The 25,569-nt window shown below is 40.5% G+C and overlaps 1 protein-coding gene across 5 annotated transcripts in view; it reads left to right on the top strand.

Moving 5' to 3' along the window:
• The window catches only part of ARHGAP26 (Rho GTPase activating protein 26), a 445,382-nt gene that overhangs the window by 200,891 nt on the left and 218,922 nt on the right, over positions 1-25,569 (top strand). For all 5 annotated transcript variants that reach the window (XM_082725247.1, XM_082725249.1, XM_082725248.1 and 2 more), the window contains one exon: positions 24,611-24,647. In XM_082725247.1, the coding sequence (XP_082581373.1) occupies positions 24,611-24,647 (37 nt within the window). The remainder of the gene's footprint in view (positions 1-24,610; positions 24,648-25,569) is intronic.

The raw sequence follows: 25,569 nt of genomic DNA, 5'->3' as shown, positions 1-25,569 counted from the left end.
TTTTTTTTTAAATTTATTTTTTATTTATTTTCAGCTTTTTTTTTTTTTTTTTTTTTTAAAGAAAATTAAAGCACTGTTTGGGGCACCTGGTTGGCTCAGTGGGTTGGGCCTCTGCCTTCGGTTTAGATCATGATCTTGGAGTCTTGGGATCAAGCCCTGTATTGGGCTCTCTGCTTAGCGGGGAGCCTGCTCCCCCCCACCCCCCTACCCCTGCCTGCCTCTCTGCCTTCTTGTGAACTCTGTCAAATAAATAAATAAAATCTTAAAAAAAATGAAAATTAAAGCACTGCAGATTAAAGTCCTCGCATTAAGCATTGCTTTGGAAAAGTCAAGGGAGGGGAGACTCCCTTGTCATCTGAAGTCATCTGAAGTGACTTCAGATACCTAACCAAATAAAATGCGTGCAACTGGGTTGGACCCTCATTTGAACAAACCAATTTCAATGTGGGCTGTCAGAAGCTATTAAGGAATTATCATTAAATTTGTCAGGTATCATAATAATTTTTCTCATAAAATAACATCATTATGATAAAAATAACATTATTACTGATTTAAAGAAGATGGGGATTTATAAGAAATAAATTTTTCTTTGTTTTCTCCCCTTCCTCCTTAATAAATAAATAGCTGTTATCTTGGCAGTTTCAACTAGATGTTGTTTCTCTCTTTTCTTCTCCTCCCCTCCCAAGTCTGCTAAGTTCTAAGGTCCCCGCTGGTGTCTGGGTTTTGCTCCACATCAGCTCCATTTGTGTCTCCAGCTGGAACAAGTCTGCTCAAAAAGTAGATTACTTCCCTCAGGGAACCATGGTGCATCCAGAGGGTACTGGGCGTGTTCCTTTTGACTCCTTGACTTCTCTTAGGATTTGACCCAGATGGATGTATCTCTGGAGGACTAGTTATACCACTGATGGGTTGGTCGCCTTATCAAGCCCTGCACAAGTAAGAAGCAGAGGTAGACTGACAGCTTTTAAAATATTTTAAAGTTATTTCCACACATGAAGTGAAAAGGACTATTCAGGACGGAGTCCCCAAACTTGTATTCAGGCTGCGTTATTTATATCCAGGGCAATGAGGGTATATGTGTGAGAATGAAGGCAAAGTGCCCCAATGTGAGCCCAGTCCCAGGAGAGAATGCCCTGTGAAGTTAACTCTCCTCAGTCACTGTTGCCAATACTTAGGAAGGGAGGGAGGGTTGCAGGAGGTAGAGACACTGCTCTGCCTACTATAAATCTTTTTCTAGCAGCATCAGAAACTGGAGAATCAGGTGTCCCAGAGAGGAATGTCAACTGGGTGGGTCATGCTCTACTGTCACTTAGAAACCAAATTTATAAATATATAGCCACCATCTGGATGAAGGTAGAGAATATTTAGAAAAGCTCCCTAGTGCACTCAGTCAAATACCTCCTTCCCTCCCCCACCTTACATGTAATTACTCTTCTAACTTCTGTCACCACTGATTAGTTTCCGTGTTGTTGAACTTTATTTAAATGGAGTCATTGTACTCCTTTTTGGTGGCTGCTTTCCCTCAAATTAATGCCTGTGAGAGTCTCCGTGCTTGCAGGGAACAGTGGTTTGTTCTTTTTCATTGATCTAAAGCATTTCATTATAGAGAATACATCACAAGATTTTCATGCTTTTATTGATGTACACTGGGTTGTTTTTAAATTTGAGCTCTGAGGAATAAAGCCTTTGGGAATATTCTCCTATCTGTCTTTGATCATAAGCACCCATTTCTCTTGAGTATATCCCAGAGAGTGGAATTGCTGGATCATTGCGTGGATGGATGTTTACCTGAATAGATACTGCCAAATACTCTTGCAAGTGGTTGTACCCATTTGCATCTCTACTGTGAATGGTTCTAATTTTTCCACATCCTCATATGTACTTGGAATTGTCCTTATTTTTATATTTTAATTGTCCTTATTTTAATGACCATTCTGCTTTGTGTATGTTAGGGTTTCACTGGGTATATACTCACATTTCCTTGACAAGTTGTGATATGGAGCCCATGTGGGTATTTTCTTTTGATCAGTGCCTCTACCATCTTTTGGTCATTTTTTAAGGGCAAGTTTGTCTTTTCTATAAAGGCAATATGATTGTCAAGAGTTGTTGTGAAGAGAATGCAGCATGGCTACGTGTGCTGGGAGTACTTGCTGTTTAGTGATACAAGGCATGGGTGTTGTTGTCTCACACCATGAATTCCAGTCCCAGTCTCCTTACCTGCTGGTTAGATAGTTCAGTTTCTAAGTCTATTTTCTCACTCTAAAAATGTGGATAACAACAGTACCTATCTCACCAGTGTGTTGGGAAGGTTAAATGGGAGAGGTGTCACTTACAATATGGTATTTGATGGATAAGGAAGTGGTCAATGAATATTATAAATGAATAGCTATGCCTGTGTGGTGGTGATAAGGAGGAGGAGGGAGAGATTTGCTTTGGATTGTGGGATGTTATAAGTGAGGATTGAGTCATTTTTAGCACCAAGTGGCTGAACAACTCCTTTCTCCTATTCCATTTTTCTAGCCAGGATCTAAATATCCCCCTGCCCATTCCTGCACTGGCCTGTCCCAGCCACCCATTGTGTAGGGCCTTGGGCCATCTTCCTGATTTATTAGATGGCTCAGCTTTTGAACTTCTCATTCTAGCCCTGATCCAACCTTTTTTTTTGTTTTTGTTTTTCCTTCCATTTTGACTAAGGTTCCTAATGCACATTTAATTAAACACCTATTCTTCAAAAAAAAAAAAAAAGATTTTATTTTCAAGTAATCTATACACGCATTGTGGGGCTTGAGCTTAAAACCTGAGATCAAGAGTCACATGTTCCACCACTGAGCCAGCCAGGTGCCCCAAGCACTTTCTTAAATAGAATGCTAGAGTATATCTAGGGAATCATAACCTAAGAGTACTGATTCCAGCTCTTAGGAAACTTAATATCTAGTCAACTAATAGTAATAAGTAGCTACCCCATCATTTGAATATTTATTATATGCCAGACACTGTTCTAAGTATGTTGATGTATTACCACATTTCACTGTAACACTATTCTGTAGAGGTACGTGCTTTTATAATCTCTGTTATCAATACTGGGAAATGTGACCTCAGGTCACATAGCCAGTGTCAGAGCCAACTGCTGAACTTAGATCCAAACCCATTCTCTTACTAGTATTTTGCTTCTCCTAAACCTGCCTCTCCCTGAAATATCTTGGGCCAAATGGACAAAGCATTAACAACCCCCAAGCACAAAATGTAATCTAAATGTTCTACTGATCTTTGTCTAGTAGGGCATGCACCTTCCATGCTTTCTTACTTCCAGGTGTGATGAGGCTATGAGTTATCCTCAAGATTAGATTTCTTAAATTTAAGAAGTCTACCATATTAGAGAGGGTACAAGTTAATCTTTAGAAAGTTCTTTGAAGGGCTGAGTGTGCTCCTGATCATTGTTATTATTATGAGCAGCAGGTTGGCTATTCTTGTACAGGGCAGAATTACTTTTAATCAAATGATCTTTCTGTATACTTTCTCCTTAAGAGGACTAGCAGGTTTCTCTTTCTTGCCTCCCCCTTCACTTCTCCAGAGCTTCTGGCCAAAATCAAATTGGAGTTGCCTTTGTCCCTCATTGGGGGAAGGTACCCGGCTCATCTGTGCTGTCACCACACCCCCCCCCGCTTCATAGCTAATTCAGTACCTTCTCCCACCCCTTCTTTTTAAACCTCATGTTATGACATCAAGCGAAAGGTTCACATTTTCCTATTGTCTGTTGCAGTTAAACATCTGCCTGCATTTTACTCTGTAGCCTGTTGACATGGAAAAGAGACTCTTGGAGGCTTTCTTTGCATTCGTGCATCAGAAGTCTTTTCTCCAATCCATTTGACCTCATGCTCCTTTTTGGCTCTTGCTGCGCGTAAGCTGGCCTGATCCAGTCCACCTTATGTTGCTCTTGAAGGCTAAGAGTCCTGTGACCAAATGTTCAGCAGGCTGTTCAGACATGTTGGATTGACAGCTTGATCTAAGTCCATTCCCTGATTTACACGCCCCCCCATCCCCCAAGCCAAAGGTGGAAACACAGCAAGTTACATAAGTTGTTGGAGCAGTCCAGACAGCTGGCTGCTGGCCCAGACAAACTCAGTGTTGGAGCACTTGGGAATGCCTGCACTGGCTGTAAAACATGGGCTCATTTTTAATGAGAACAATCATTTTGTTCAGCTATCTGAATCAGAATAGTAGAACAAAGTCAGAACTGTGATCTCCTAAACATGGCTGCTGGCTTCACTCTGAGGCAGAACAGGGGATGCGGGTGGGTTATGACAGGAAGGGGTCTCTCTGTTTAGCCTTGACTGAGTAAGAAAGAGTGGGCTGAAGGACAGGAGTAACAATGTTAAACAGCTTGGAAGTCCCATGCAGTCACTCAGGGAGGGGGGGAAGGAAGGAATCTGAAAAGAAAGGAAAGGATCTCATCACCAATATTTGCCAATTCCAGCCTAGATATTCTGTATATGTCTGATCTTTCCCTTTTGTTGTATGCCTTTCTTGTTGCAAGGTTTTGCAAGGACATAGTTCTGGCAAATTTGAGGCACAGTGTGGCTGTAGTTCACTGGCTCCAAAACACAGGCTTGGTTTGTTGTGTCTGCTCTAGTTTGGAAGAAGATCGATCAGAAACTTCAGGGAAGCCCTGGGACCTTCTATCTGGGTGGTCAACAGTGGGCTCACAGGGAAGGCTGTGTTTAGTTCTGCCGTCCTATGTATTGCTTTGATGTTATGCAGAAGCAGTTGTCCAAGGGGCCTGCCCATCTGTGGCTCCACATGTAGGCCTTGTAACGAGAACTGAAGATAATTTGTCCAGGTGACCTAAGAGCTGCCTGAGACGGCCAGGCCTCTCCAGAGAAGCCCCACAGAGATTGCCTAGTACCCATGCCACTCTCGCAGTCCGCCTTCATGGGGCTGCTCCTTGTTGGCAGGTGTGGTAGAGTGCAAATGGATCACCTCACTGCTATTTGAGTTCATCTGAAATCGAGATGATTGTATATGCCCTTGATACCTGAGGCTGAGCCTTCCTTGATGCTCCATGGTGAATTAGGCTCAGAGATGCTAATCCTCTGTTGCTATTGATTTAGAAATGGTCAAATGTGGGAAATAACTGAAAGCATAAAGATAAAAATGATTATCACTCAACCTCCTAAGAGAATAATGGTTAATTTTTGATGTTTGTGTTTTCAACCCTTTTTCATATATATGGTTATACATACTCATACAAAATGATCTCTTTCCATATATTGCAATATAAGAAGGATTTTCAGTATTTATTGTATTTTTCTCTTATGTAAGTATAGCCATGAGTTTTAACAACTGAAAATCCAATAAACAGTAGCTTGAATTGGGGGCGGGGTATTTAGGCATTGAGCTGTAAGATAGTGGTTTGGGGTAGATAGGGTAGCTTTATGAAGCGTTGAGGGACCAAATTCTTTCCATCTCTTTCTTATTCCATCCGTAGGATGTAGGCTTTGTCTTCCTTGTCACCTCATGATTGAAAGAGGGTTGCTGCACTTCCTGGCCTCGTGTCTGTGGTTCAGGCAGAGAGAAGGAAGGAGGCAAGAAGATTGAGATGTGTGTGTGTATGTGCCAGAGACACAGCATTTTCCCAGAAATCCCCAGCATACACTGGCTTGTGTCTCAACTAGCTAGACACAAATTACATTCCTATCCCAGAGAACTGTAGTGTTTTCAGCTGGATATACTTTGTTTCTGCATAATCAAGGGTCTGTTTTTAAGGAAGAAGAAAAGAATGGACACTGTACAGATATCTAGTAGTGTCTGTCACACCTTATTTCTAAATACTGTTTTACAACGAGAAGTTCTTGGGTGACATAGAAACTAAAGTCATTGATGGCATGAACAAAATTGTGTATACTGTCCTCAGAAAGATGTTTAAATACATAACACTTTATATATAATATCTGAGAGGTTTATATAGTCACTGAGACTCCTCTCTGGGCTGCTATCTGGGAGTCTTTCCTTAGCATAAATTCATAAAAGTGCCATGCTTGGTGAATACGTAGATCTGTTTTTGAAGCTTGCTCTCTATGAAGACTGTGCCAGTTTATATTTCAATAAGTCCTGTATGGTAGTGCCTATTTCCCTGAGCCCCCATTATAGAAAAACCTGTAATTTTTTCAAAAGGTAAGAAATGCCAGTTATAATTTGAATTTCTTTGTTTTCTGATGAATTTGAATATTCCTCATGTTTATTGACTATTTGTCTTCCTTTTGCAAATAGTTTAACCTTTGTCCATTTGTTTTTCTATTGGTGTATTTACCTTCCTTTTGATTTTAAGAACTCTATGTATTAAGGCTGTGAGATACTTTATATGTATGTATGTATGTATTTATTTATTTTTAATTTATTTTCAGCATAACAGTATTCATTATTTTTGCACCACACCCAGTGCTCCGTGCAATCCGTGCCTTCTATAATACCAACCACCTGGTACCCCAACCTCCCACCCCCCACCCCTTCAAAACCCTCAGATTGTTTTTCAGAGTCCATAGTCTCCCATGGTTCACCTCCCCTTCCAATTTCCCCCAACTCCCTTCTCCTCTCTAACTCCCCATGACCTCCATGCTATTTGTTATGCTCCACAAATAAGTGAAACCATATGATAATTGACTCTCTTTGCTTTTTTTTTTTTAAATAAACATATATTATATTTTTATCCCCAGGGGTACAGGTCGGTGAATCACCAGGTTTACACACTTCAAAGCACTCACCATAGCACATACCCTCCCCAGTGTCCATAACCCACCCCCCTTCCTCTAACCCCCCTCCCCCAGCAATCCTCAGTTTGTTTTGTGAGATTAAGAGTCACTTATGGTTTGTCACTCTCCCAGTCCGATCTTGTTTCATTTATTCTTCTCCTACCCCCTTAACCCCCCATGTTGCATCTCCACTTCCTCATATCAGGGAGATCATATGATAGTTGTCTTTCACCGGTTAACTTATTTCGCTAAGCATGATACCCTCTAGTTCCATCCACGTCGTCACAAATGGCAAGATTTCATTTCTTTTCATGACTGCCTAGTATTCCATTGTGTATATATACCACATCTTCTTGATCCATTCATCTGTGGATGGACATCTAGGTTCTTTCCATAGTTTGGCTATTGTAGACATTGCTGCTGTAAACATTTGGATGCACGTGCCCTTTCAGATCACTACGTTTGTATCTTTAGGGTAAATACCCAGTAGTGCAATTGCTGGGTCACAGGGTAGCTCTATTTTCAACATTTTAGTAACCTCCATGCTGTTTTCCAGAGTGGTTGCACCAGCTTGCATTCCCACCAACAGTGTAGGACGGTTCCCCTTTCTCTGCATCCTTGCCAGCATCTGTCGTTTCCTGATTTGTTAATTCTGACTGGTGTGAGGTGGTATCTCATTGTGGTTTTGATTTGTATTTCCCTGATGCGGAGTGAGTGGAGCACTTTTTCTTTTTTTTAAATTTTTTCAATTTATTTATTTTCAGAAAAACAGTATTCATTATTTTTTCACCACACCCAGAGCTCCATGCAATCTGTGCCCTCTATAATACCCACCACCTGGTACACCAACCTCCCACTCCCACGCCACTTCAAACCCTTCAGATTGTTTTTCAGAGTCCATAGTCTCTTATGATTTACCTCCCCTTCCAATTTCCCCCAACTCCCTTCTCCTCTCTAACACTCCTTGTCCCCCATGATATTTGTTATACTCCACAAATAAGTGAAACCATATGATAATTGACTGTCTCTGTTTGACGTATTTCACTCAGCATAATCTCTTCCAGTCCCATCCAAAAGTTGGGTATTCATCCTTTTTGATGGAGGCATAATACTCCATATTGTATATGGACCACATCTTCCTTATCCATTCGTCTGTTGAAGGGCATCTTGGTTCTTTCCACAGTTTGGTGAGTGTGGACATTGCTGCTATAAGCATTGGGGTACAGATGGCCCTTCTTTTCACGACATCTGTATCTTTGGGGTAAATACCCAGGAGTGCAATTGCAGGGTCATAGGGAAGTTCTATTTTTAATTTCTTGAGGAATCTCCACACTGTTCTCCAAAGAGGCTGCACCAACTTGCATTCCCACCAACAGTGTAAGAGGGTTCCCCTTTCTCCACATCCCCTCCAACACATGTTGTTTCTAGTCTTGTTAATTTTGGCCCTTCTAACTGGTGTAAGGTGATATCTCAATGTGGTTTTAATTTGAATCTCCCTGAGGGCTAGTGATGATGAACATTTTTTCATGTGTCTGGTAGCCATTTGTATGTCTTCATTGGAGAAGTGTCTGTTCATATCTTCTGCCCATTTTTTGATAGGATTGTCTGTTTTGTGTGTGTTGAGTTTGAGGAGTTCTTTATAGATCCTGGATATCAGCCTTTTGTCTGTACTGTCATTTGCAAATATCTTCTCCCATTCCGTGGGTTGCCTTTTTGTTTTCTTGACTGTTTCCTTTGCTGTGCAGAAGCTTTTGATTTTGATGAAGTCCCAAAAGTTTATTTTCGCTTTTGTTTCCTCTGCCTTTGGAGACATATCTTGAAAGAAGTTGCTGTGGCTGATATTGAAGAGATTACTGCCTATGTTCTCCTCTAGGATTCTGATGAGAGATCTACCTTGATTTTTGTTTCCCTCTAAATGATTCTTGTTATCTCAGTACCATTACTTCCTAACTGACCCGAAATGCTCTGAGATGGTTTAAGAAGTGTAGCAGATTTTTAAGCACATGGAGAATATGAGTTAGCTGCTATAGAAGCATAGCATCAGCTGCTATGCTTTCAGAGATTCTATTTTTTTTCATGCCTGCCACACTTCTGGGCGTGAGGACACTCCAGCTCTGTGTCTTGCCCTGATGCTGACTGCTGAACCTTTTTGGTGTGAGGCACAACTATAAGCATGCAGTTTAATACTTAAAATTCTGGTAGAGAAAAAGTAAGTTATTCCTCCCAGATTTGAAGGGTTCGCTAAGTCCTAAATTCATTTTTAATTGCATAACCTCTTTAGGTGCTAGGGTTGGAACTTACTAAGTTAATGTGAACTGAGTCTAGGGTGTGCATTGATAGCACTTTGTCCTTGTTCATAATGTCATTCGTCAAATGTTTATTTGATGCCAGCTATGCTCAAGGCCCTCCGGTGTCTGTGGGGATAAATCTGTCATCTTGCTATTATTTCACAGTGGAGGTGATAAATGTGAGGTATAAGCACAGTGCTTTAAAATAGAAGAGATGATTTTAGACAGAGGAAGTTAAAGACCGCTTCACAGAGGAGGGACGTGTGAGTAGGGCTTTGAAAACTGTGCACAGGCAGAGATGGATAGAAAGGCTCTCTTGGTAGGAACTGTAGAAATGAATGTTCTTAGGAAGACATGGGACAAGTGTAGGAAATAGGCAATTCTATTTAGTTGGGATATGAAGGTTGGGAGGAGAAAGGGGAAAGTAAGTTAGGAAATCTTGTGGCCCAGCTTGTCAGAGGTCACACATAGAAATTAGGACATTTTGCTGTCAGAGACGATATGACCATACAGCTTTTGAGCAGAAGTGATTTCTGAGCTGTGGTCCTATGAAGGATAGGTTGAACAAAGGGAGGGCAGAAAATAAACCAGTTTGAAGGCATTCCAAACAAGAGGTGCCAAGCTACCCAACAAGAGTTTGGGGAGTGAATGGGGAGGAAAGGATATGATCATTTTGAAATTAAAATACAATTACTCTCACCTGATTAGATATGGGAGCAAAAAGACAGAAATTTAAGATTTTGGGTTCAAGTTACCGCTAGAAGAGTCTTGGCATCAAGAAGAGAGTGATTATTAAATGCTGTTGACTGAGCATTTACTGTGTGCCAGGCACTGTGCCAGTTGCTTTACTGCTCTTACCCCATCCTTTAGCTTGTATGGAATGATGCCCATTTTATAGATGGGAAATTGAGGCACAGAGAGGTGTCACAACTAGAAAGAACAGAGTTGCTATGTGAAAATAGGTTTCTGTATTCCTCCCCACCCTGTTAAATGGGCTTGTATCAACCAACTACAAACAAGTTCTAATTTAGCTGCTGGCTCACAGTTTTAAGGTATTCCCCCTTTCATTGTCTCAAAATCCCTTCTCGGTGGTGTTAAGAGGAGTAGATGCTGGGTTTGAGATTCAGGGAAATTCCCAGGTGGAGATGACCAATAAGTAGTTAGAAATGGAGGTGTGCTACTAAGAAATCCAGAAGGAGTTTGGGATTGTATGTTTAGAGGTGGAGTGCGATCTGCATAACGCATTTGTTGAAGCCGTGGGAATGGATGAAATTTCTAGGCACTGTGCATAGGAAGAGAAAGTGCAATAAGAGAAGGGAGTGGGGGAAGTTGGAAGGGAAGGTGAACCATGAGAGACTATGGACTCTGAAAAACAATCTGAGGGTTTTGAAGGGATGGGGAGTGGGAGGTCGGGGTACCAGATGGTGGGTATAATAGAGGGCACGGATTGCATGGAGCACTGGGTGTGGTGCAAAAATAATGAATACTGTTATGCTGAAAATAAATAAAAAATAAATTAAAAAAAAGAGAGAGAGAGAGAGAGAGCCAGGGGAGGAACTTTGGGAAGTTTTAGAATTAAGGTAAGGAGTTCTCCAAGTATACTGCTGGTGGGAGTGTCACTTGGTAACTCTACGCAAAACCAAGTAAAGTTGAACGTGTACGTATCCTGCAATGGTCATTGTTGTAACTACGCAGCTCTGCTGTTGTAGCACAAAGCAGCCATGGACAATATGTAAATGGTTAAGCATCGCTGTTTTCAAAAAATCTTTGCTTGAAAGCACAAGCAAACTGGATGTGGCCTATAGGCTTTAAGTGGCTGATTTTGCCCCAGGAGATTCACACACATGTACAAAAGAAGACCAGTGAAAAGGTTGTTTACTATAGTATGGTTTATGATAGTAAAAAAGTGACAATACCTATATTGCTCATCTGTACAGAAATGGATAAAATATGGCTGTTTCATTTTATGGAATGCTTTACAGTGGATAAAGTGAATGAGCTTGATTTGCATGTGTCAATATGGATAAATATCAGGAACATAATAGAAAATGAAAAAGCAAGTTGTAAGATCACATGCATACATGGTATCATGCCATTTACATACATTTAAAAGTATAGGAACAGTATGCTGTTAATGGGCGTGTACACATGTAGTAGAAGTAGTAAAACACGCATAGGAATGGTGCACACCATCTTGGGAATAGTGGAAGAAAGAGACAGAGATGGGCCTAGGGACTATGACGTTCAGTTCCTTAGAGAGCTCAATTGGAAACAAATTTCAAAAGCTGCCAATAACTGTTAAATCTGCATTTTCAATTCCTGGGTGACTGTTAAATCTTTTTTTTTTTTTTGTACTGTTATGTATGCTCAAAATATTTCATATGTATGTTTGACTCTCTACACACCTACATACACACAATTGATCCTTATTATTCACAGAGTCCATATTTATGAAGTTACTTACTTGTGAACATTTATTTATATCCCCAAGTCAATACTTGGGGTGCTTTCATAGTCTTGGAGATCTGCACAGTGCAGATGAAAATTTGAGTTGCCTCACACATGTGTTCAGCTAAGGTTGGACAAGGTGGTATTCTCTGCCATCATGTTTCAGCCCTCAGATTGTAAGTCAGTGTCCTTTTTGCTGTGTTTAGTACCACTTATTTTGTGTTCTTGTGCTTTTTCTTGGTGATATCACTGTTTAAAATGGTCCCCAAGCATAGGGCTAAAGTACTGGCTAGTGTTCCTAAGTACAAGAAGGTTGTGGTGTGCATTACAGAGAAAACACCTGTTCGGTGAGTTGCTGTCAGGCGTCAGTTATAGCACTGTTGGTCAGGAGTCCTGTGTTAATGAATCAACAGTATGTATTAGATAAGGTGTCTTTAAACAGAAACACACACAAAACAAGGTTATGTGTTGATCACTTGATGAAAATGTTATGACCAGAAGCTTTTGGGAACCTAACCCTGTGTTTCCCATAGGAGCAGAGGTTCTATATTCACTAATTCATCATTGACAGTGACTCTAAAGAATGTAACTAGAGCGAATAATGAATTGATTATATGTGTGTAAATATGTGTGTGTAGTTTACATTTGTCTTTTATATTTGTAAACACATTGCATTTATGATTATTTTAGATCCATATGTAACATTTTTATAGAAATACTTTTCTCCCAAGTTACAAAAAATAACTGCAGGGTAGAGGAACCTACAGAGTTAACTGTGGAGCAGGCTTGGGTAGGGTTCAGGAGAGGTGAACATTTAAAGGACACAGGCTAATCACCCATATCAAGTGCTGCAGAAAAGGGCCCAAAAGTGGCCTTTGATTTTTGCGTTTACCTGCCATGCTCTCAAATTCAGGTCAGAAGTAAGGCATGTCCTAACCTTTCTTGTCCTCCAGTCTGGGGAGGGGATCCTAGGGGGCTTAGTTGTCCCAGATGCCTTTGTTCGTAGTTCTCCCAGGAGAAGCAACAAACAGTTGCCTTTGGCTTTTGGCTGTGCTGGTCGCTGAGCTTGGTGGCTCTGTGTATGGCATGCTTTAGCTATCTATAGAAGAAACTAGGGAAGCTTGGGCTGGGCATGGTGTGTTGGGATACAAATACTCGTAACAACCCCTTTCTTCCTGGTCAGCTTTAAACCACATTGTTCAGGAAGCTGAGCTGATCTTTGGTCAGCAGCCTTCTGATCATGCCTTTTTTTCCTTCAAAGTCCTTACTCTTTGTTCTAAATTTACAAGACCTCATTTTTAATCAGTTGTCAGCAAATCCCAATTTAGCAGGTTGCTGATAAGATACAAGGTGCTACCCTCCCGTTGTCATATGAAACCCTTCAAGTGAATAGACTCTTGATTTGAGCCCCTGAGGACCAAAATGATTCATTTTTGATGGTGGGATATTAGAGAAGTTAGGCAGTGGAGGGGTGTGGAATTCAAACAGTTTTAAAAATGGTTTCAGGCTTGTGTTCTAATGGATTAGGAAATTAAGATCCAGAAAGAGTGATAGTCTTGATCAAGATCACACAGGACATCAGTGGCTAGTCATGACCACATATTTGTCAGCTCCTAGGGCTCCCTGCCTCTTGAGATTACAGTCTATAGGTAGCCATATAGTTAGCCATGTACCCTGAAAGTCAGGCTTGAGTGTCTATGTATGTATGTATGTGTGTGTGTGTGTGTGTGTGTGTGTGTGTATGCATGCTCATATACAGATACATACATATGCACACATATGTCTTTACAAAGCTCATTTACTTCTCCCTTGTCCTGTGAGCTGAGTGGGTAGAGAGTGGATAGTAGTTTTGTTAATATTGTGAGGACCCCCAGAAGTTATGTATATGGATCCACTCCATATGACCACTTTCTAGCTGGTGGGAAGAAGTGGAGTGAGGGTGGGTTAGTGCTGCTTGTTACTGAATTTATATTTTAAACCAGTGAATTTCAGATCTGGACTGTGACTCAGAAGCACCTGTAAATTATGTTTGCAAACCAGGGGAACTAGGGAAATGGATTCAAGTCAGGTCATAAACGTAAAAGCTGTAACTGTGAAGCTTCCAGAAGAAAACACAGTGTAAAATGTTTGTTATCTGGCAACAGCAGAGGTTTCTTAATAGGATGCAGAAAACAATAGGTCTACAAAAAAAAAAAAAAAAAAGACTTTAAATTTGACTCTGAAAACTTCTGCTATTAAGAGGTACCATTGAGGTATTGCAAACCACAGAATGGGAGAAACTATTTGAAAACATACATCTGACATATCCAGAATGTATAGTGAGCTCATAAAACTTAGTAACAAAACAGCAGCTGCACTAAAAGAGAGAGAAAGAAAGTCTTGGAGAGACATCTCACAAAAGAAGATTAAGAAAGTCCAGTAAGCTCATGAAAAAGTACTCAACATCATTAGTCATCATGAAATGAATGGCAACAATGAAATGAAATGAAAACCGTGGTGAAATATTATGACATACCCACCAGAATGGCTAAAATTAAGACTGCTAGCGCCTTGTGTTGGTGAGTTTGTGAGTAACCAGAGCACTCAAACATTATTGGAGTATAAAACAATCATTTGGAAAAGAGGCTGGCAGCTTCTTGTTCAGTAATACTCCTCTCTCCCCCAAGGTGCCTGGGTCCCTCAGTTGTTAAGCATCTGACACTTGGTTTCAGCTCAGGTCATGATCTCAGGGTTGTGATATTGAGCCCTGTATGGGACTCCACACTCAGCTCAGAGTCTGCTTGGGATTCTCTCTCTCCCTCTTCCTCTGTTCCTCCCTCTGCTCGCTTGCTCTCTCCTTCTCCACCCCCCCCCCCCCGCCATACCCTGTAACCTAGAAATTTTCCTGGTTATTTACACAAGAGAAATGAAAGCCTCTGTTCTCAAAGAGACTTAAACAAAAACATTCAGAGTGTCTTAATCTATGATAGCCAAAGACAAGGAGGGAACACCCTGGGTGTCCATGAAGAGCAGAATCAATGAACAGTGATATAGTCAAATAATAAAATAATGCTCAGCAGTAAAACAGATCAGAAGTACTGATTCATGCCACAACATGGGTAAATCTCATGACTTTTATGCTGAGTGAAATAAGACTTCCATAAAGAGTGTATACTGTATGATGCCGTTTGTATGATGTTTGGAGAACAGGCAGAACCAATGCTGGGAGCACACCGCAACACAACAGAGCAGCTGTTGCCCAGGTGCGTGAGCCTATGTGTTTTGAGGGGGTGGGTGTTGGGGGATGTTGACAGGGAACTACCCAAGGTGATGGAAGAGTTTCTGCCTTAATGTGGGTTTTTAAGGTACATATGAAATCATCGCACCTCACTTAAGACACATTTCAGGGGTGCCTGGGTGGCACTGTTGGTTGAGTGTTTGACTCTTGGTTTCTACTCAGGTTGTGATCTCAGGGTCATGAGACTGAGCCCCGGGTTGAGTCCCACATTCAACATAGGTTCTGCTTGAGATTCTTTCTACCTCTCCTGCTCGTGCTCTTTCTCTAAAATACATAAATAAATTTTAGAAAATTGTGCATTTCATTGTAGGTAGCTTTTACTTTAAAAAGGCTGACAAACCAGTATGTAACTTTAATAAATGATAAGCATACTCAAGATGGGCACTGTTAATGTCACAACAATTTATCAAAAAATAAGTTGGATTGTGGATGATACAGAGAGATGGCTGCATACATGATCAGGCAAACGTAGTAAAATACTATTAACGGTAGGATGGAAGTGATGGGTTGTATGTGTATATGTTCACTGTTACTTTTTTTCCTGTAAGTTTGAAAATGTTCCAAAGTTAATGTTGAGAGTAAGGAGTGAATATTGCTGCAATGGCTGACCTGGCCTAAGTGATACTATCTGTCTACCCCCGGAGTCAGAAGTGGACTGACTTCTATCTGTGCTGGAGAGGTGTAGACCCTTGGAAGGAGAGCAGGGTATCCTTGCTTAACGACTACTGAATAAACACTGTGGGTAACCAAAAGACAAATCTGCATGCGGAAGGGCTCTGGTGGTCCCAACCTTACCCTTTACTTTAATCATTGTGTCGGAAATCATGTGATATCTTGATAAACCTCTTATCTTTGACTCTGTCTGGAGATAAGAAAGGGCCCAGTCTAATAACTTTTAACTCCCTAACCAGAAGGGATTCTAGAATCTGCCCTTCCAGTTTTTAATCCCTATTCTGTTGCTTAGGTGTTGTAGAAAACAGAGATTTCTCATGTCCAAAAGCTAGGGATCCCCTCTACCGGCTCAGAGCAAAGAAATCAAAACAAATATTCCCAGAAACTCTTGCTGCATATGCTGTGTTAATATCAGGTTTACTCCTAGATTTAGGGTAGGCCCTGTATCTGAGGAAACTTGGGTTTGAGTCATCTATCTGGAAATGCAGTACTCTGACCTACCAGTGTCTGTAGGGAAAGAAGTCACCTGTGACTGTGTTGGATAAATTTTCCTCCCACCCCTGCGAGAGGCATTGCAGGAATTAATAAATTAGATCATTACAGTGCCACTTGCCTCAATTTGCCTGAAGGACAAATGGACTAGAATTGAAAGGAATGAATTTTGTACAGTGATTCACTGTCTGGTTATCCTTTCTCCTGGGCAGGGTCCTGCTCTAGCAGCAGAACCTTACAAGCTCCAGCTTTGGAATCATGTGTACTGTACCAAGGAATTTCTCATTTGCAGTTTTCCAAAGCATAGAAGAACAAGGTTCCCTCCTTTGATGGAGCTATGCCAGTATTTCCAAAGACATGGAGCGGATGTCAGAGGGGGTGGGGTGGGCAGAGGAATAGAGAAAGTCTTTTTCTGTTTAAAATTACAATTTTTGTCTGGTGAATGGGGAAGGTGATGGGCTAGTGAGTTCATACCCACTTTTTAATGTTACGTTGGTGTGAAGCCAGGAAATGTTAAAGCCAGAAGACTCCTCGCACTGTGATCTGACCACATCCTACATATGTGTCAGCTCATATGCCATCTACTTAATGTTGTGCATTTGCTATCAAGTGAGCTTGTGTTTTTTTTCTGTTGCCCTTAAAATTTTCCTGAAATACTCTTTTTACTCGGACATTACTTAGATTTCATTTTTCCTCTTTTGCGTCCAGGTTTGTTTATATTGGCTGTAACTCTGATCTTGGGTTGAAAGCTAGGGAAGTTGCTTATAGGGGTTTTTAGGATTTCTGAATATGAAATGCAAGGAAATTGCATAATGTTGCAGCATTTCCTCTTCTTGTTGCTCGCTTGTTACCCAAAATACAGTAGTTCCTTCTAGAAGCTTGAAGGAATTTGGCAGGTCTTACCCTCTGATGGTCTATTGTCGGTCTAGAGAGTTAGTGTTATCCTGACTTGAGGTTGAATTTTTCTTGAGGTCAAACAACAAAGCTTCCTGAATTATAACTATGGCAACAGTGTTTATATAACAGGCAAATCACAGTGTTATTGGGGAGGAGGAGCACTCACAACAATCAGTGTTAGTAACTCCAGAAACACTGCACTCATGCTTAAAATTCATCAGGACCAGAAATAAGTTAAAATAGATAATCCACCCCTTGACTGCATATCTACATGTGACCAACCACCTACATGCCCCCAGGAAGACCAATTTCATCTTTTCCCTTAAAATTATATGATCTTAAATTGAACTTTCTCACAGGAAGTGTGTTAAGTGTCAGCAACACTCAAAGTGTGAAAGCATCACTCTAAGGATAATTTCTTCATCAAGGTCTTTATGGTCGACTTCCAGCCCACTGAGAATGACTGAAAGAAGGTTCATCCTTTGTCTTGAGCTCCTTTTTCCCCCAATCAGGAGTGACTTCTTAGACACTAACCATATGTATAACATTGTGTTTGATGCCAGGCAGACCCTATAGAAATGTAAGACTGCACCGGTCATAGGAATTTATTTGTAAATTAGAAATAATGGAAAATAAGAAACTGTATTTTGAAGTATTAACCTGTGTAGAATAGACTGTCAGAACAGTGAGAGGCCAAGGTAGTTGCGGGGGGGGGGGTGTTCTGCAACCATGAAGTCAGTCAGACCATCTTTATGGACGTAGCAGAAAGGGAAATAGCATTTTTGAGTACTTGCAGGCACTGTGAGGTTATTTTAGTTCTCCTAAGACCCCCTCGAAGTATTCTTACTTACCTCCACTTTATAAGAAAACATACTCAGGGGGCACTTGGGTGGCTCTCTCAGTTAAACGTCTGACTCCTGATAGTAGCTCTGGTCATGATCTCAGGGTTGTGAGAATGAGTCCTGCATTGGGCTCTGCACTCAGCAGGGAGTCTTCTGGAGATTCTCTACCTTTCTCTCTCCATCTGCCCCTCTCCCTGCTGTCTCTCTCTCAAATAAATAAATAAAAATAAAATCTTAACAAATAAGAAAACTCAGAAATGTTAAATTGCCATGCAAAATCACATAGTGAAATCACATAGTTAAAATATGGTAGAACCAACTGTCCAGGGCCATAGCACTCACTACTCTGTCCACCACCCTGCTTCGCCTGACGTTGGGCCATTTCCCCCAACCTGGAATCCACTGAAGGCTTGTACAGATGAGAGGATAGGATCACAATAATTAAATCTCAAATGAAGCTGCATTTGTCAGCCCAGAAATGCTCAGGGCCACCTTCTAGATGAAATGGAGCTTAGTCTTATATGTCAAGATGACATTCAGCCAGTTGCCCTGCTCTTCTGGACCATGAAGAACTCTTAACTTTCAGTTATTTGTATCCCTCTGAAATCTGCTGTCCTAGGACTCCACCTTGACTTTCATCCCTGTTTGGAAAAGTGAGTCTTGTCATTCTTCTACGTGACAGCCCTTTGAGTATTTGAAGACTGTATTGTGATCTCTTGATGGGTTTTCTTCAGCAGAAAGAGAGCAGAGCCAGCAAGACCAGGTAGAAGACCAATACCACAGTGCCAACAAGTGGTCTAAACCTGGCTGAGGGCAGTAGAAGAAGAAATGGGGATGAGGAATAGATTTAAGGAATATGATAGTGACAGAATTGATAAACTGGTTCTGGTGACTCCCCAGGGAGAATGAGGATGGTATCCATGTGGAATGTGGATGCTAAGATGGTAGAAGTGGTAGGTGTCTAGAGCACTTTGTTTTCCCCCAGTATTACTGAGGAATTATACAAGAAGTAAGCCATTTATATTCTTAGGTACAAAGCAGCTGGAAATGCTTGAACAAATGGGAAAGAAAGTGTATTTTTTCTGTCATCATTGTCATAATCAGGTTAAACAGCAAGTAGTTGTTCGTATACACTAGTATGCTGGTGTGTTGATAGGCAATAAGGTTTGAATGGCCATCAGATTCTTTTTCCAGTTGGCTTCAGGAGCACAGCCATTTGGTCACTCTTTGCTGGGACATTTTCCAAGAGACTGCCTGTGTCTGTGGTGCCTCTTTTGTAAAGGAGAGAGGAGACTTAGTACCCTGAGGTATAGTAAGCCATTCCTTGGTTTGCAATTTACAACTTCCTGGTGACACCCTTTTGAGTTTTGACAGCCTCGAGTTAAGCCAAATAATGTAAATCCACTTTATATTGCCTCATAATAAGGCCTGAATTGTATATTTTCATTCTAGTCTAATGTAGAGATTCCTGGAACATTCCAGATACTTAGAAGAATGACATATGGGACCTCAGCAATGTTAGATCTGCTTACCTTTTCTGTCTGGTCAGTGCATCCGGGCATTGTCTTCATCACCTCCAACATGGTGGGGGTTACCCGGGTGGCTCAGTCAGTTAAGCATCTGCCTTCAGCTCAGGTCATGATCCCGGGTCCTGGGATTGAGTCCTGCATCCTGTTCTCTGCTCAGTGAAGAGCCTCCTTCTCCCTCTGCCTCTATCTATTGCTCTGCCCATTTTGCTCTCTTTTGCACACACTCTTTCTCTCTCTGTCAAATAAATAAAATGAAAAATAAAAAATAAATTAAATAAATAAAATAAAATAAATTAAGTTTCTCCTTTATTCTTCTTCTCAAAAACTGTTCACCAGTCACTCTTTATTGAGTGGCCTGCAGTGTTCTAGTCACTGAGCCTTCTTTACATGTGATTCTGAGTCGAAGGCAGACACTTAACGACTGAGCCACCCAGGCGCCCCTACATGTGATTCTGGAGGATGCAAGAGCAAGGTTTTCACATTTGTTTAGGAATAAGTCATCAGAAAGAGCCATCAGATACATTTTTATTGACTTGACTTTCAAGGGAGCCCCCATAAGCCAGGAAATGTGATGCTGGTAGTGGTAAGGGGTGAGCAGAAGGGAGCATTGCTAGGTGATAAAGAGAAAAGCAGCAGCAGCCATTTACTTCCATTACCTCCAGTACATCAGGCTGGGATGATGAGAGGCACTCTTCCAATGGGAGGAGGAGGAAGAGCCAGTACCTAGCTCCAGAGCTCTGCCCTCTCTAGTTGAGACACACCCTTCTTTACTGCAAGGTATTCAAATCGATTTTATCTCTCCATGCTTAAGATTCAAACAGTTCCTTCTCAAAGCTATTCCAAGTGTAGCTTGTGGCCCACTGTGACAAGAGGGTCTCTCCTTGATCTAAAAATGCATGTCCACTATTAAGTAGCATTCTACAGACAAAGGTTGTCTTACTAGTAAATTCTGAGGAGTGTCACTTAAAATTTCCAAATTTAACCTGTTAATAAGAGTTTGACAAGAATGTAGCACTCTACTAAGAAATCTGTCTGCCACATGGTGCTTGGTAGTGCTGGCCAGTTCTCTGTGTATATGCTCAGAGTTTCAGGGAAGCATGTTTTTTGGGCATCCTGAAGTGTCTCAGGCTGGTTGTGGTTTTCAATTACTGCTATGCTTGTATTAATTGGAAGTTTGTGGAATTACTGTTATGTTTAAATTGGGTGGAAATTTTGTTCTTACATAGATGGTTGCATTGTTGCCACTTTAATTACTGCTTAGCTTCTTTTGAGTTCTTTGTTAATTGCCAGGGTTTTGTTTTGTTTTCCGCTAGGAAGTGGAACTGAGTGGGGAAGTTGCATGAAGTTGGGGTTGAGCACAGCTAGTCTAGAGCACTCTGCCACTTGTTAGCTTTGTAATCTTTGTAAAGTTATTTAACCTACATAGTGCTGTGAAGTGGAGGCAGTGCTGTTACCCTGTAGGCTTCAGGATGAAATAAAATTATTTATCTCAGTGCTTAATATGGTGCATGGCACATAATTGGTGAAAAAGTGGTTGAACAAGTGGTTGGTGGTAGGTGGTTACTTTTGTTTCTGATTGCTGTTTTTAAAAAGATTGAGAACCCATTCCTTTGTAAGTTGGTTTTGGATGGTTATTTCTTTTCCTTGCTCTTAGTCCCTTACTCAGTTTCAGTTGGTTAAATTGAAATGCTGATGAGCCCAGTGTTACTGACTCCCTCAAACTACATTCCCATCCTTAGCCTTTTATCCCAGAAGGGGATACATGTGAAGAGAATTAATGAGGAAGATAAAAATAATGGTGGTGGAATTTTATCTTTATGGAACTCTAAGTGGGACATGGAATCAGTATTCTCTGCTTGTGTTAAATGTTTTATATCTATTATCTCATTTAATTTTCACAACACCCCTAAGAGGTAGGGAATATTAATGTCCTCATTTTATAGGTGGTGTGATTAAGGTTTAGAGATGGTAAGTGACGGGAGAAAGTGTATTAATTGAATTAGTCTTCATAGGAGCCATAATTCAGGGACTGTTTAGTGACCCGTGTCCCCTTGAATTAAAACAGGAGAGTTATGTTCTCTCCTTTTAAGACAAAGCTTGCTTGAAAGCTTGCAAACTTGACATAATTCTGCTAATCAATCATAAGACAGAAGCCATGGCCAAAGAGACCATTTATTTCAGGAAGTTGGCCTCACCTCCTTACTTTATTCAGTATTACACTAGTGGGCCACCAAAAGCTTTGTAGAAGGATATTTCCCCTGAAACTAATATAACAAGGTATATTAGTTATACTTGAATAATAATAATGAAAAGATATCCCCAGGTTTATAAATTTTTTTTTAATTATAAAATTAAAAAAAGAAAAAGAAAAATACATTTGCAAGAAAAGAGAGAGAGAGAGAGAGAGAGAGAGAGAAGATATCCCCAGAACAGAATGACCATTTTTCAAGGTGAATTAGAGAGAGAGAGAGAAGATATCCCCAGAACAGAATGACTATTTTTCAAGGTGAATTGCATACTCTCAGCTTCTGCCAGTATGGGAGCTATTTATGAACTTATAGACTTCTGGTTTTGCTTGGTAGTAATGCACATTTGCTACTGCTTGGAAAAGTAAAAGAGTATTGTAACCTCCCTGTAGAGGCAAGATAGAATAGGAAGCCTCTCACTTGCTCTCTGTCCTTGGACAAACTGTATAACCTCTCTAGACCTCAGGTTTCACATCTACAAAATGGGAACAGTCCTGGTACTTATGCCATAAGGTGGTTAAAAAGATTCAATGATGTGTGTAGTACTTGGTAAGTTAAACAAAGTGCTGCCATCATTTAGTGCTGCCATCTGGCCTGTGTGGTGGTGAGGCTTCTCCCACACCCTGGGCCTTCCTTACTGGGCCATGTAGTCACACAGTTCTGACGGGCATGGTTTGTTAGGTTTATTAAAAAAAAAACAAACAAAAAAAACTCATTGTCTTTGGCTCATAAACTAGCAGAGATGAATGGCCTGGCCTCAGGGTATTGGGCAGCACATGCTTCTGGCACCTTTGGCTCATTGATCACACCTGTCTGATTTGGGGAATGCTTGGGTGTTGCACACACGGGCTTTCCTGAGACCCAGGAAACTTTGAAGGGAAGTACTTTGGTGCAATTCTCCTCCTAATAAAGGAGAGCTAAAAGTCTTGCATTTTGTTCTTCTTTCTGGATTTGCCATTTATAAACAGGAGCAAGTTTCTCTCAGAATGTTTAAATTTAATGGACAGAATGAATTAGTCAGGATGCTGTAAAATAAAAGTACTTGACAAGGTAGAGTTTCTTCCCTTGCACTTGGCTTACCTGGCTTTCCAAGGTTAGTGGAATAGTTTGCTGGTCCTAGCTTTTATGAGGCTGCCTATTTCACTCACAGGTCACAACATCCTGCAGGATTGCATTGCTGCCCCTCTGCCCCTCCTCATCTCCCTCGCCTCTCTACTATGCACTGATTGCCGATTGCACCAGTCTTCTCCCCTCCAAAAGGCTGTGTGCCTGGATCACAGTCTTTTGACTCCTCATCTCTAGAACTTTTAAGCATAAATGATGCCTTTGCCTCGAGTACAGAAACCCTTTTCTTTAATCCTCATCCTCCTGACTTTCAAATAGTGGCTGTGCCTCTTTAGTCTTCTTTAGGAAATCAGTAATAATGAAATGGAGTGATTTGTCTTACTTAGAGTTTGATCATTTGAAACCTTCTTGGCCAATTCCTTTAATTTACAGATGAGGCAGTAGAGGCCCAGACAGGGTGAGAACCTTACCCAGTGACAGAAGTCAACTGAAGGGCCAGGTTGGAAATCTCCTGACCAGCCATTTCCACACACACTTGCTAGCAGGTAGAAATCTCTTTTAGGGTTTCTTTTAGGGTTTCATGCTCGTCTCACTGCCTCTAGAGGTTAAATAAGTGGTTCTTGGCCAAGAGTAGCCATCAGAATCATTTGGAATAGTAGGTAGGTAGGTAGGTAGGTGGATAGATAGATGATAGATATATGGATATGTACATATGTACATACAAACATACTTATGATGGCCAGATTTACCCTATGCCTTTTCGTATATAAAGAATTAAAATCACCAAAGAGAGATTTGGAAAACTATGTTTACCCCCCTTAAAAAAGAGGGTTTATCTTACTTACTAATGTCACCACATCAGGGATTGGTAAAATGCCTTATAGACCAAATGCAGCACATCACCCTCTTTTTGTATAACCTGTGAGCTAAATGTGACATTTATAGATGAACATTTGCATTTGATTTGATAGGAAATACTAACTTTGAACCCTAATTAAGTCAAATGTTATCCTCCTTCTGTAAAACCAACAAACAAATAAAACCCAATTCTTTTGATTGGTGGATCTACATTTCAAAAATTATACTCCTTGGAGGAGAGATTCCACGGGATTCTGATGGCCGCTCTTGGTTGAGAACCACTTACTTAACCTCTAGAGGAAATGAATCAAGCATCTCTGAAAAGAGACCCTTGGAACTCTAAAAGGGATTCTAACCTGTGATGAATATTATACCTATATATTACCTATATTTCAATTTCAAAAAATTGCTATGTTTTAAATTTTGTCAACCAAAAATTTGTGGAAATTCACTTTTTCTCTTGTTAAACAAGCATCTGCATAATATTGGTTTTGTTTCTTGGCCCACAAAACCTAAAATATTTTCTATCTGGCTCTTCATAGGAGAAGCTTGCTGATTCTTGCAGTATGTCATTACGTGTTTTACATTGGGGTATTTTCTCTTTTTCTCTATTAGACCACTTTCCCCTTTTATGATTTCTATAAATAATTTAAGGGTTTTACATTGTAAAAGTAACATATTTTCCTTACAACTTTCAAATTTCAAAACCATATAAAGCAGAATGTGAATGATTCCATTTCCCAGTGTTAACACTTAACAGTTTATAATGTATCTTTGTCCTGACTTTGCCCTTTACTAGCTGTGAGACCTTAGTTAACCTAAGACTCAAATTCTCCATCTGTAATACATTGATGAGTTCCTACTCAATTGAATTGTTGTATAGATAATTTGAGATCATTCATGTGACTTGCTCAACATGTTGCTTGGTGCCCAGTAAAAGCTTAATGATTGTAACTATTTAAAACGTTTCTTCTTTTTAATTTAAATATACACATGAAGTTTTTTATTTAAAATAATATGATCTGTTTTAAAGTTAAGTTGCACAGGTGATTCTGATATTTATATATCGTAATACCCGAAGTAAATACTGGGAAGCAGGTAATTTTAGAGAGGGTTCATGTTTGGAGGCCAGAAATTGCCTTCCATTTTATAGCATAAGTTAGGGAAAGGGGGCAGGTAATGATTTTATTATTTGAACCTGTAGGGAGGTATAAAATTCACACAGGTAAATGTTTATTTCTATTTTCCAGGTCTACAATTCGAACAAAGACAGCCAGAGTGAAGGGAGTAAGTATGTCCCTTAGATGATTTTCTACAGCTGGGGTTGGGATTGAGCTTTAAAAGTTGCTATGCTGGGGAAGAACCACCAGAGGGTACTGTGGGCATGTTGGGTCTGCCCCATTTCCCTGGTGTAGTCAGTTGCTTCCATCCTGAGTTACCATCTCAGAAACTCCAGGATATTTCAATGAGCCTGACTGGCAAGACCGTAGTGACACCTTGCATTTTATAACCTTTCACACTTGACAAAGCATTTTCATGTATATTATCTCAGTTAACCCTAGGTCTTGAGAATGTAGTTCCAGTAACCACTTAAAAGCTACTTGCTTGAGTACTATGCAGCTTCCCAAGAACCTTGTCCTACGGGAAAGCCAGAATTGCCTCCTACACAGTCTTGTTCAAGGGACTGGTTAGGCAACAACTATCTTAGTGATTGCTTAGTAACTGTGTGTTCTTTGTTACCTTTTTGAAGAGGAAGGAGTAGAGTTGGTAAAGTCTGTAATAATATTCCTCTTTGATGGGAATGACCCTGGGCAGCCTCTGTAGAATATACAGCACATTTCCCCTGCTGCTGGCTCTGAGCACTCTGGTTAATCATAATTTCCAAGAACATTTATAACCTTATAAAGACTATGGGATTAAAATGAAAAGGCCCTGCTAGTGTTAGGGCTGTTGATGTCCTTGGTGCCTAGGAGTATGAACCAGTTCCTTCCAGGTTGCTAGCAAGAGTGCGAAGGAAATCCTGTCCCCTTGCCTCAGATTTGCTTCATAAAATCCACTGGGAGAAACATTCAAAGAGCCCTCCTGTGAATTCCAGTGATGTCAAAAAAAATCAGTAAAGCACTATTTCTCCATATGGACAAAAGGATGAAGTATTTTTGTGTGTGTTAAATTCATTAAAGGACAGAGATTTTCCTTTCATTCTTTCCAA

This window comes from Mustela nivalis (assembly GCF_964662115.1).
Source record: "Mustela nivalis genome assembly, chromosome: 3".
Classification (NCBI taxonomy): domain Eukaryota; kingdom Metazoa; phylum Chordata; class Mammalia; order Carnivora; family Mustelidae; genus Mustela; species Mustela nivalis.
The sequence above is the reverse complement of the archived record's forward strand: the minus strand, read 5'-3'. Positions and strand labels throughout refer to the sequence as shown.